The sequence below is a fragment of the Poecilia reticulata genome, linkage group LG18 (assembly GCF_000633615.1).
Source record: "Poecilia reticulata strain Guanapo linkage group LG18, Guppy_female_1.0+MT, whole genome shotgun sequence".
NCBI lineage: Eukaryota > Metazoa > Chordata > Actinopteri > Cyprinodontiformes > Poeciliidae > Poecilia > Poecilia reticulata.
Window position 1 is genome coordinate 3,853,514 of NC_024348.1, and position 12,749 is coordinate 3,866,262.

A 12,749-nucleotide genomic window follows, 5' to 3' on the forward strand; every position below is an offset into this window, starting at 1 on the left:
ATGAATGCTGATAAAGTATCTGAATTCAGTTATTTGTAAACCTTTTAATCAACACCAGATGTAAAAATTCCAATATATAAACTGGTATTTTGTCTACTATCCTTTTATGAAGTATTACATCATACCTGGAATAAAAACAGCATCACGTCTAGTTTGTAGGTCCTTAAAACCACCTCTGAAAATTACAGTTTTCTCTAAATAACGATGATCTAATCACTGAACTTTAAAACAGGAATCGTTATGTCTTTACTTTCATTATTTCGTTAGAGTGGAAAAGTTAAATGACGGCAAACTGAAATCCCCAACCTTCAGAGCAACTGCCCATGGCAACTCAGGAGATGGCTACTGAGGAGAACTGTTTCTTTAAAAAATCTAAATACCGCCCCGCTGCCTTGTGAATCATCAAGCCCCACCCTGTTCCTCCTTTTTTTTCCACTTGCAAAACTAGCCAATAGGAACCCTTCGAAGTCGGACTTATAGTAGAATGACGGCGAAATCCTCCAATGAGGACGCGGCATTGTACGTTCAACGTATATAAGACATTTCTGCCGTTTTTTCTTTCTTTGGAAATATGTCGGCTGACTATGATAACAGGTTAGTAAAATTGTGAACAAGTCTTATCGGAACATCTTATTTCGAGGTTTATTTGTGTTTAAATCGGTTTTTTGAGCTGCTTGCTACAGCGGAACGTTTTTGGACGCTTACTTAAGTAGCGTATACCGATTAGCCGCTTAGGCCTGAGCTTCGCCTCACTGTCCCCAATTCAATAGATAATTTACGCACACCGAGGGGAAATTTGGTGGATTGAGTTTCGAGTTGATAGTTTCTTTGTTAGCTATAAGTGTACTGTATTGTTTTGGAGGCCTCCAACAGATCTGTGATTGTTTCTCAGGATAGTTTAATTAAATGGCTGCCGGCGCCATGAGCAGCACGTGAGTCCGTTCTATCAATTGCTCGGTCAGAGACTTTATTTTCCGTTAAAACCGACTTTTAAAGCAGCCCAGGGTTCACTGATGCCATAAGCCTCTCCGTTCACCACAAAATGTCCCGTATGTCGTGACCAGCTGGCGGTTCGGATCCGTGTTCTGGTACACTGGGTGCACATGGTGTTGGTAGCCGGCAGTGAACAATACCGGTAGCACCGGCCTCATGGTATCTAATAAGATTTACATCCCATTTCTCCCCACTTCGCTATTGTAGCGGTAGTTCCCTTTTTGTGTGAAATGTTTGAACTGCTATTAAAGGATTTCGCTGACCTGCGGTGTATTTTTTGTTTTGTCAGTCAGGCCAAAACTATCAAAGTGCGAGCTAATTTTTTTTAGCAGGCCCGTTTAGTGTGAGCCGAGCCTGCCCTTCTTCTCACGACGGTTCTTTTTGTTCTCTCGGCTCAGAATTAGCCCATTGTTTATCATCCGCATTTACACATGGAGTTCCGTAGTCTGGCATCTTGGAACACTTTGCTCTTTAACCCCAGTTAGTCGACGCGCCTAGTCTTCTTAGCTCGGGCCGACAGGAAAACGACCATCTTGAATTGAGCAGGCAGTAAAAATGGCGGACTCACTCGGCCTGTGCTTGTAAGATTGGGGTGTAGTTCTTTTTAACGCGGCCTTTTGGGAGTCACAGTGGGGTCATAAATTCGTATTTCAGCAAAAATGTACCAAATTTTTTTCATTTCTGTCATTCATATGTGACCTGTTTAATTTTTTTGCTGTTGTGTGATATAAGAAAGCTATCTGGAAATCAGTGCAGTGATGTCTTTTAATGGTTATTTTTCAGGGATAATGGCCCAGAGGGCATGGAGCCAGATGGCATCATCGAGGTAAGTTCTCCCCCTTCTACCTGAGTCAGGCTTTACAGTAAGGAGTGTCTACAACACCCCTTGCTTTTTGTCTTGTTTGTCCTTCTAGTAGTTTAAATTTCATTGTTTATTGGTGTACGACTGAAAAGCCTGAGCATGCAGTTTGTATAATTTGAGATAAAACGTGTTGACATTTTAAAGTCACAAAACTCAGATGTTTAAAATGTTTGGTTGTTGTTTCTTGCTCCTCCAGAGCAACTGGAACCAGATCGTGGACAGTTTCGATGAGATGAACTTGCGCGAAGCTCTGCTCAGGGGAATTTATGCCTATGGTTTTGAGAAGCCATCCGCTATTCAGCAAAGGGCTATTATCCCTTGTATCAAGGGTGAGTATCTTGGATTATAAGTTCAGACTGCCCAGTGGTAACGGTTTAATGTACTTGTAAAGGTAATTTTTTCCTTCCTTTGCACCCATTTATTGACTACATCAGGGCTACTGAAGCAGCAATTCTCAATGCATCAAAGGCCAATTACTGGCAATATTAGAACATTAATTTTTATATGGATGATGTGATTAAAATTTGCCTTGTTGATGTAAACATACAGAAGTTCAGAATACATCAGAGGGTGTAAAACCCTGAGCTAGCAGCAGTAATTCCTGCAGCTCAGAGCTGATCTGTTTCACTCTGCTTTCAGGTTATGATGTGATTGCTCAGGCCCAGTCTGGCACTGGGAAGACTGCCACCTTTGCCATTTCCATTCTCCAGCAGATTGATGTGGAGATGAAAGCCACCCAGGCTCTGGTTCTGGCTCCTACCAGGGAGCTGGCGCAGCAGGTAGGACAGGGTTTATTTTCTTTGTAAAGATGCTTCAGGTATAAAGTCCTGTTGGTTAAGGACAACACTTCAAATACAGTAATAATATGGTTAATCAAATAAACCACAATAAATTTTGCCCTATTTCATACCAACACTTATAGACTCATGGTTATCATTAGCGAGGAGCCGAAAGTTGAATTTAACAGCCGACTTTGAGCGGCGTTCTCTGTCCTGGTGGTGGAACCGGACTGGTCCAGAATCTGGACAGGCTTGGTGTCCTATTCCAAGATGATGATTTGTTTCCATTAATCAGAACCCGTCCATCATGGTGCCTGCTGGACCTTAATGCTCTGATGCAGATAAAGTAAAGATTTATTTTTTTCCCCTGACCTGCTTAGATTCAGAAAGTGGTGCTAGCCCTGGGCGACTACATGGGAGCCAGTTGCTACGCCTGCATTGGAGGCACCAACATCCGCAGTGAGGTCCAGAAGCTGCAGGCTGAAGCCCCCCACATCGTGGTGGGAACCCCTGGCCGAGTCTTTGACATGCTGACTCGTAAAAATCTCTGTAAGTTATTCAATCCAAACTGCACAAATTTTCTCCCATTTGATTTCTGCTCTATAAGTAAATATAATTTGGGTTCTTTGAATATGATGTGGATTTGACTGATTACTTTTTGCAGCATAAATGTTTTAAGTTGTTTCTTCATACTGCGTAGTGGCAGGTTCTGCTGGTAGTCTTATGTGGGATCTTTAGGCTTGGCCAGGCTTCAGAGGAACATTGCAACAGTTTTACTGAGTCAGCATCTGCAGTGGTTTGTGTTGTAGCTTACCCCAGTGAAGGAAGTGCTGTACGATGATGAAATCCATGCGTGTCAACTGACTCTGTGAGCTGCTGGTGTTGGGATTGTCTGGTTGGCGTTCTGCTGACCTGAGTTGTCTCTCCATCAGGGACCCAGAGACATGATCAGACGTTCATGGTTCTGATTACAGCCGTTTTCTTACAGGGTCTAATTTCTCTCCGTTTTTGCTTGTGCAACACTTGGGAAATAAGTTTACTGCACAATGACAAAGCCCCAAGAACTACAGTTAAGCCTGACATTTTTCATCCCCTGGTAGATTTCATTTGAAATTCAGATTTTCTGAAGGAAAAAAATACATTTGGGAATAATTCACCATTTCCAATTAATTATTTCCACCATTCTCAATGAATGGATAATTACTTGGTAGCACAGTGTTTGTACCCCTCTTGTATTTGCTGACTGGCTCTTCCTGTTCCCCCTGGTTTTCTGATTTGTTTGAGCTCCTTGTCTTTTAGATTGGAAGGTAATCCTTACATCACCCTAATCTGTAGCTCCTTCCACAGATTCTCTATCGGATTCAGTTTGGGACTCTGGCTGGGCCGCTCCAAAGCGTTAATATTCCAGTCAGAAGAAACATGTTGGTAAAAACAAAGCTTACTATGCATATAGGGGTATGAATAATTGTGGGCTTAACTGTAAATCCAGGTATTTAGGAACCAAAGGGGGAGGACCTGTTGATGCCATACTGTGAATTACTGCAACTGTGAAATTACTCGGGTTGATATGTTCATGTTTTGATTTTGTTTGCTACATCCTGCTGATAACTTCTCCACATGTCTCTGGAACATTTTTGCAGCGTCCAAAAACATCAAGATGTTTGTGCTTGATGAGGCCGACGAGATGCTGAGTCGAGGATTCAAGGACCAAATCTATGAGATCTTCCAGAAATTGTCCAGCAACATCCAGGTAAAAGCAGCTACTAACAGAAGAGCTTTCTGAACAAAGGAGCGGAGCGAAGTGGTGGCTCTGCCTTCCTGTGATGTCAGAGGCTGATGGTGTTTGGATATGTGCCATTAACAGGCCAGCAGTCAGCTGCATCATTTGGATGAAACCTTCAGATTTGTTTACCATTTACTTGGTACTTGATCCAATAATTTTTCCATTGTCATTCAAAATCAGATCAGCTGAAAACGACTGCACCAGACATGGATGGCACTTCAGATGCCCAGTAGTTGTCTTTGTCACAATGACATTTTACTGGACAGTGACATGTCCCAGGAATTACTGATAAGTGATATTATACATAATGGTAATAAAGACATATTGATACAAGGATTCCCTCTCACAGATCAAAAACTTAAACTTCTGAAAAACATTTAACCTTGGAACTAGAAAATATTTTTTTTAATACCCAAACTTAACCATACATTAAAATGGATTATAATGTCTCTGTAACCAAAGTTACACTAGAAAAAATATTAATCATTCGGGTTAGATGGGGGGGAAACTGGCAAAAGTGCCAGTTAGGATCAGCTACTTGGTGATGGGTGTCAGATGTTTGTGTTTTGTAAAATGGTGACTTCTCAATAAGTTTAAAAGGATCACCTCTAACAAATTGTCCAAATGCAAAGTATTAAGCTAATTTAAATTGATCATGTGATTGACTTGTTGCTCATCTTGTGAGGTGCGTAGCTGACTGAAAACTGTGTGTGTGTGTGTGCAGGTTGTCCTCCTGTCGGCCACAATGCCAGCTGATGTTTTGGACGTCACAAAGAAATTCATGCGGGAACCCATCCGGATCCTGGTGAAGAAGGAGGAGCTGACCCTGGAGGGCATTCGCCAGTTTTACATCAATGTGGAGAAAGAGGTGACATGTCTGTACATTATGCAGCCTGATGAGGCCTAATATTTTATCAATCATTCAAAACTATCTGGGTGATTCAGGCTGTCCACACCTTTAAAGTCCATTTTAACTATATGGATGTAACATTAACACCTTCAGCTGTCTCACTTAAGAAGACAAAAATTAAGGTCGTTTTAATTATGTTAATCATGTTAATCACAGGTATTGAAATAGCAGGATTATTTAATCTTGTATATTCTAGGTAGGTGCTTATATGAAACTTTTCTGTTGGGCAAAAGTTTGAGTTGCCCGGTGACGTCTTCATGGTGTTTGGTCTGCTATGATGAAATGTGTTGGATGATAAACTGTTCTGGTAATCATTGAGATGAATGTTTTTTGGAGACTATTTTCAAGTAATATATTTATAATAGCATAATAATGCCTTCTAAGATACCAAATGGATTTTATTCTGTAAAGAACACTTAACACTGCAACTGGAAGATATTTCAAATATCTAAAATAAAACGCAACCAAAAGTAATAAGCAAAATATCTTGTGAAGTCTGTAAACCAAACTGCTCTTCAAAAAATATTCAAAATGGAAATGACAAAGCTCATTTTAATTCATTAATAGTTGAGGCTACTGGTAGCTAGCTGCTTACCAAAAGCTTGCTAGCTTTTGGTAAGTGCACATTTGTCTGTTGGCTGGACGGCTTTAGTTTGTACCTCTGGCTTGGATCTGTTGCCGACCCATGTGACTCCACATCCAGTCTGTGGATCAAAGCTGGGTCCTGTGGGCAGTGAGGCTGTAGCAGCTCACTGCCCAGAGACTGTCGCCACTGCTGATCTAAGAGCATTTTGGTGCAACGCCAACTCTGAATTTGGAGCTTTATTGAATTTTAGACACGGTGGTAAAGCACAAATCTTGCTGCTGCTCAAGAGCATGGAACCGAACCAGAACAGAAGTCCAGATGTCGCTCTGATGCATGAGAGCGTTGAAATGGTCTGTTAATTGACAGGTCCTGTTTGACTTTGTCTGCAGGAGTGGAAGCTGGACACACTGTGCGACTTGTATGAAACCCTGACGATCACACAAGCCGTCATCTTCATCAACACCAGGAGGAAAGTAGACTGGCTGACTGAGAAGATGCATGCCAGAGACTTCACAGTCTCTGCTCTGGTAGGCCTGCAACCGTCTCTGTCCGTCTGTCAGTGCCCGGCTCAGCTGCATCCTTAACGTCTGCTTCCAACTCTTCATCCAGCACGGCGACATGGACCAGAAGGAGAGAGACTTGATCATGAGGGAGTTTCGCTCTGGTTCCAGTAGAGTTCTGATCACCACTGACCTGCTGGTATGTTTGGCTTCAATCTGATTTTATTTGTGCTGGTTCAGTAGTTTTTAGAGATCCAGCAGGATGTCCAGCTTCTAGTTTGTCCTGTCAGCGGTCCAAGGTTCCCTCTCCTTCCAGCTGCAGTGTTGATGAAGGACTGAAAGTTCCTTGGTATAGAAACTCTCCTGCCCTCCACTGTAGCTTAGTTCAAGTCTTTGATTCACAACTAAATGGCGGGTTACAGTCCTACTTAGATTTCTAATGGAAATCAAAGTAGAACCTCTGAATTCAGATTGTACAAGACTGTTGGCTCTTTTGTGTATTTCATACTTGCCGTTTCCCCTTTAGGCCAGAGGGATTGATGTTCAGCAGGTGTCCCTGGTTATCAACTATGACCTGCCAACCAACAGAGAAAACTACATTCACAGGTGATTAACAGCTCACTTGAGTCAGCCTCATTGGAAACTGTTAATGGAAAACACTGATGTACATTTGTATGAGTGTACTTTCTGAGTTACTAAAGCTTGGCCTGTTTGGTCTTGGGTCAGGATTGGTCGTGGCGGTCGCTTTGGCAGGAAAGGAGTAGCCATCAACATGGTGACTGAGGATGACAAACGAACCCTGAGGGATATTGAAACATTCTACAACACCACCGTGGAAGAGATGCCCATGAATGTGGCTGACCTCATCTAGCTTCACCATGCCCAACATCCACCCCAACCTGCTTATTTTAGAAGTGAAGTCCTGTTTTTGCTATGTGATCGAAATTTTAAACTTCAATGAATTTCACTGATCTGTAATCCAAATATTTGAAAGTTTTTTTTTTGTTTTTTTTTTTTTATTTGCCTATTTGGACGGATAGCTTACTGAACTGTTTCATCTGTTCACCATAGTTGTCATAGACCTTCATGCATCAGCTGAACTCTCCTTCAGATCAGAACTGCCTTCATCTGTAATACATTGATAAAAGCGATCTTTGGTTCATTGGCGTTTCCTCTGAAATCTGTTACTTTGAGGTCGAGCAATCGGAAGCATGATGGCAGTGACTCTTCATCGCCGACGTGTTGTGGTTTGTGGATCATCTTGCTGCTCCACTGCTGCTTGTCTGAACGGCTCAGTGCCGCTCGGGTGGAAGGATGGAGCAGCTCTTCACCAGGGCAGCATTTCTTCAGCCTTCAGTGTAATGACTCAGCATTCAGGACGAGCAACAGACGGCCATGTTCAGAGAAGCTCCAGTCAAAGGGTTTAGAGTAGAGGAATGCTGACGACCTGGTGGATTTACACTTTAATGCCTTTATCATTCTCATAGCTTGTTTTGTTTTGTTTTCTTTAAGGGGGGAGGTGGTGGAAAGTGGCATGAAAGGACCAAACTACATATAATTGGAGAAAAGGCCATGTGTGTCACCAACATTTTCAATAAGCTTCATTAAAGTGCTGGCTATGTTTTTCTTTATTACCCCCCATCTACTCCTCTCATTGCTTCAAATTACATTATGGGGTGTTAACCTTTTTGAGACAGTGTATCGAGTTTTCTACATTGGATTCTGTAAAGTATTTATTTTAATGGTCTTTAAAAAACAAAAAAAAATAAAGGTTTCTCCTTTTTAACAACATAAACTGGTTTCTGCATTGAAAAGCCTAAATGTTTTAATCCAGATCTTCTCTTGGAACATGTAGTTAAATGATGGAAGATTTGGAACCATCTGGCTTGTATAAAACCGTTTCTGCTGTCCTCATTGGTCTGAGTCGTTTTGGAAATGGGGGTTCTGACCACATTAATGGGCTATGGGCATTTTAAGGCCTTTTTCCCATCTACACATTATGGCAACTTTCAAAACGGTTAAAATGTGCATTACGTTGTAAAATCAAATGGATAAAATTCATAGCACAAAGGTTTGTCTAATGTTCAATGGCTGTATTTTTCATAACCCAGACTCATCCTGCTCAGTTCACAGAAAGTAGTCCGATGATCTCAGAGGGTGTAAAGAATAACTTGATATAAACTGGTGCAAGTCCACTCAGTGATGAACACAATCTTTAATTTAACCGACCCCACAGGGAACAGGAGTGATGTATGGATTCTGGAGATGTTTGAGGCAGACCAGGAAATTGGTTATTGCAGAAATCGAGACAAAAGTGTGAATGAAGGTTGGAGCATCAACAAGATATTATATTGGTAAAACTCCTAATCTGATAAAACGGTTTTAATAAAATGTTTTGGGCTTATAAAAATCTCATGGTTGCAAATATTTCTATTTTTTGTTTTGGTTCTTAAAACTTTATTGCCTAAAAAGGAACATTTATTTACTGGAGGCTTAATCATTTTGTAGCAAAGGATGCATCTGCAGCTAAACTGAAAATGTTAACTTGTTTAGCTGAACATCAATGTTGTGTAGGCCTGATTGACGTTTATTGGATTAACAGTAATAACATTAATAGTAAACGGTGATTAAGCCTCAACTGTTTTTGCAAATGGAATTTTTTTGAGTCTATATTACAGATGATTACTAAATTAGCTGACTATTTCATCACAGTTAATACAGATCAATAATTTCAGCCCTTTTGAAGAGTTGAAAATCTGAATAATAGCATCCCTGTTAAACAATGTCTGTCATTGTTTAACAATGAAAAGTTATCAGACGTTTAATATAAGTGAGACGTGAACCTAATATGTCTACAGCGGACATGTCCTATTGGTCAATAGCTAAATTTGAGTATCATCTGAATATAAATTAAAAATATTAGCAAACAACCTGATTAAGTGGTAGCATAAAAATAAGTGGAGCATCGAAGCTTTGAGGAAAACCACAGATGGACTGCAAAAGACTGGAGGAATTGTTACTAATTAAAACGTATCACGTAAGATTTGAGTCACCCACAGAATACTGCAGCCGATTCTGACGTCTTATGTGTTGGAACAGAAATTGGTTTGTTCATTTGACTTGATTTTAATATTAAGTTCATAACTTTATCCACCAATTGATCCACATTACCAAGTAGATAATGTGGCTGTGATTCAAATTGTTGTTGCCAGCAACAGAGCTAAAGACATCTCCTGTGTGCAGGGGCGGATCTACTGGGGTGGCATCAAATGAGAGCCTTGCCACCCCTGTTTCCACCCCAGCTGGCGACTATGAATTCAATAAATTATTATGGGAAATCGGACATTAACCGCACGGATCTCTTTTTTCCGACAACATTGAATGCAACACAATGTAACCTGACACCTACTGCTGAGTAGCGGGAAGTGCGAGAGAAGGACATGCTAGGCAGCAGCATTGATGAATATATTACTGGACTGGACATCACGTGACTTATCGTGCTCCACACCTGCGCCATTGCTGTCCATTGAGTCAACATTATGGGTGGTCTTAAAATACCACAGTCATGCAAAGAATCTTAAAAATGGACGCAATATTTAGCGGTTAATTCAACCCTATGAATTAGATAACAAGGGCTTCAGATTTAACAGGTGAGGAAAAAGTTTTAACTTAAAAAAATCATTGAACAAGTGAGCAGTGGGTCAGGTATTCTAGCCTAACTGTTGGTAGCCTTCTATTGACTTTGATAACCTTAACATGTGCTGCGCAGTTCGGTGTGTTTTGGTTCCGTTGGCACTAAAACAGGTCAACCCGCCACCACGTCATCAGTACAGCAGCTGTTTAAATACGACTTAAAATAAAGAGGAGAAAACTGATGTTTGATCAATTCTCTGTGATACAAATCTATAAACAATTTTGTTTCTGTCAAGATGCAAGAAGGGGCAAATTGATTTTATATTGGTCAGTCGTTTGATTTTAAATATGCTGTAGGAGCCGTAGTTTGATGATTAGTTCAGTTTTTGTCGCTTGTTTAACTTTTAGGCATTGCAGCGGCTGCAGACAGTGCGCCACAATAAAGTACAATAAAGCTGATAAACAGGTGAAGAACCAAACACCACTTCTATTCTGCCTTTTCTCGCTCTGTGTGTCAGCTTTACGTGACCCGTTGCCATGGCAACCGACAGACAACAGCTCAACGAGCAGATAGAGCAGAGATTACCGATCAGGGGAATCAACACCAAAAAACAAACATTTCCCACACAAAAAAGTAGCAAAAACACCAAAACAGAACATTCAGTATGTTACATTATGCGGTCAGGCTTGATGTCTATATTGTCATTATTAATAAGTTTTCGCCTGAGCACAGCGGTGGTTGATCAGTTGATTTAATAGATAGGCTACACCTGATAACAAATGATGGCGCTACGAATATTTTTGTGAAATACCAGGGCCTCAGGGAGGAACTGGAAAAGACCTGGAAGGTGAWGACCACAGTGGTGCCTGTGGTCATCGGGGCCCTCRGGGCAGTCACCCCCAAACTGGAGCAGKGGCTMMAACAGATCCCAGGAACAACATCAGACATCTCAGTCCAGAAATGTGCAGTTCTAGGCACAGCCAAGATACTGCAGAACCCTCAAGCTCCCAGGCCTCTGGTAGAGGACCCGAGCTCAGAGGATGAAACGGACCACCCACGGAGGGTGAGAAGGGAATTTTTTTTATATATATACACATACTGGTATATGCTGCCACCCCTGAAAAAATCCCCGCCACCCTCTTGCCACCCCATAAATATTTTTCTAGATCCGCCCCTGCCTGTGTGTCAGTTAGCTGATTCTATAGTTGTCATAGAACTACTTAACATATGAATCTGGCATTGTCGCAGTAAAGTGTTAAAATGTCACACTGGAGAAAAAGGGAAGCAACATGCAAAACAGAACAAAAGAAAACTGAACCATCCAAAAGAAACCCAAGAGACAAATCATCCTTCAGCTCCTCCATCTAGCTATTATACAAGTAATGAAGGTACTCAGAAGATATTTTATTCCTAATATTTGGCAAGATGATTAAAACATGAAAGGAAGCACATGACTAACACTGTTCAAAGGACTGATGAATTCTGTTTACTGCACTTTTGAGGTCAGAACCTGCATTTGGAAACATCAAAGGCAGTTTTTACTGTTTTTATTGTGCTTCTTGATGTCTGGTGACCACGCTTTGAGTAAAATAATGAATTTCAATTTTCATCATTTGTGAGCCATATTGGATTTTGAAACCAGACTTATTTATGTTTCCAACTTCAAACTACAACTTGTTTGTAAAAATGTAACACTTAATTACACTGTCAGTCAATTATTTATTCAGTGCTGATTAAGGTTTAATGATTCTCCCCATCCCCTTCCTCAAATTACATTTTCTTGTAACAAGAAACATAAAAAGCTAACCAGATCAAAGTTCACCAAGATCATATTTCAGTTTTTCTGAGGTGAGAACCACAGGACGTTCTCAGCCAGCAGGTGATGTTGCAGTCCCTCCCAAACGAAAGGAATTTTGGAACTTGGACTTGGATGTAGGAGATGTAGTGAAATTTACAAGTTTATTGAATGTTGCATAACATAAAATTACAATTACAAAATGAAAGTTTTACGTTTAAAAAAAATACCACTATTTAATGAATCAAAAACCTGCCTTTAGTCCAGCGTCTTGGTTTGTATCACTCCAACAGTTTTAAGCCCCGTCTGTGGAACACCATTGACACACAGTCCCACCCAACACAGGGAGCTGCTGCTGTGAACCCGGTGACCACGGTAACAGCTGGCAGACACGTGGCCTCTGTTCTGTCATATCTGCTGCTGCTGCTCCAGCATGGCTTCACATGTCCGACCCAGTTCTCCCAGCTTGACCTTCGCATACTCAGCTCTGTTCAGTGACATCTGACAGTCCTTCCTGGTTGAGTAAGTGGAGCCCTCGTGTGGCTGACCAGTAGCAACCTGGTGGGAGGAAAACAACGTTAACATGTCCGGGCTGCTTACAATAATGACACGATTGTTTTTAAACCAGAGCTGGAAATTTGTTTCAAAACTCTGGAGGTATTATCATAAGGAGTGCACTAATAAATTGGGCCAGATTTCCTTAATTTTGGGACGTCAGTGATTGGCTGAAATAATCAATTCAGTTTATTTATATAGCGTACATTTCACAACAAATGTTGTCTAAACACACTTTACAAAAAAATAAAAAATATCTGGCCTATCTCCAGCGAACGTTTTGGGCGAGAGGCAGGGTACACCCTGGCGACAGACTGGACAGGTCGCCAGTCTGTCGCACATATGTATGTAT

The 12,749-nt window shown here is 41.1% G+C and overlaps 2 protein-coding genes across 2 annotated transcripts in view; one reads left to right on the forward strand and one right to left on the reverse strand.

Annotated features, from left to right (window-relative positions):
- Positions 1-526: 526 nt before the first annotated feature.
- On the forward strand, positions 527-7,888 carry LOC103480125 (eukaryotic initiation factor 4A-I). Its single transcript, XM_008434961.2, has 11 exons — positions 527-594; positions 1,777-1,819; positions 2,052-2,184; positions 2,495-2,634; positions 3,015-3,183; positions 4,275-4,384; positions 5,142-5,285; positions 6,303-6,440; positions 6,523-6,612; positions 6,940-7,019; positions 7,140-7,888. The coding sequence occupies exons 1-11, from the start codon at positions 572-574 to the stop codon at positions 7,282-7,284; spliced, it is 1,215 nt and encodes a 404-aa protein (XP_008433183.1). The 5' UTR covers positions 527-571; the 3' UTR covers positions 7,285-7,888.
- A 4,090-nt stretch (positions 7,889-11,978) lies between these two features.
- med11 (mediator complex subunit 11) overlaps positions 11,979-12,749 on the reverse strand; it is a 2,966-nt gene continuing 2,195 nt past the window's right edge. Inside the window, exon 3 of the mRNA XM_008434958.2 lies at positions 11,979-12,400. Coding sequence (XP_008433180.2) covers positions 12,251-12,400 — 150 coding nt within the window. The 3' untranslated portion in view covers positions 11,979-12,250. The remainder of the gene's footprint in view (positions 12,401-12,749) is intronic.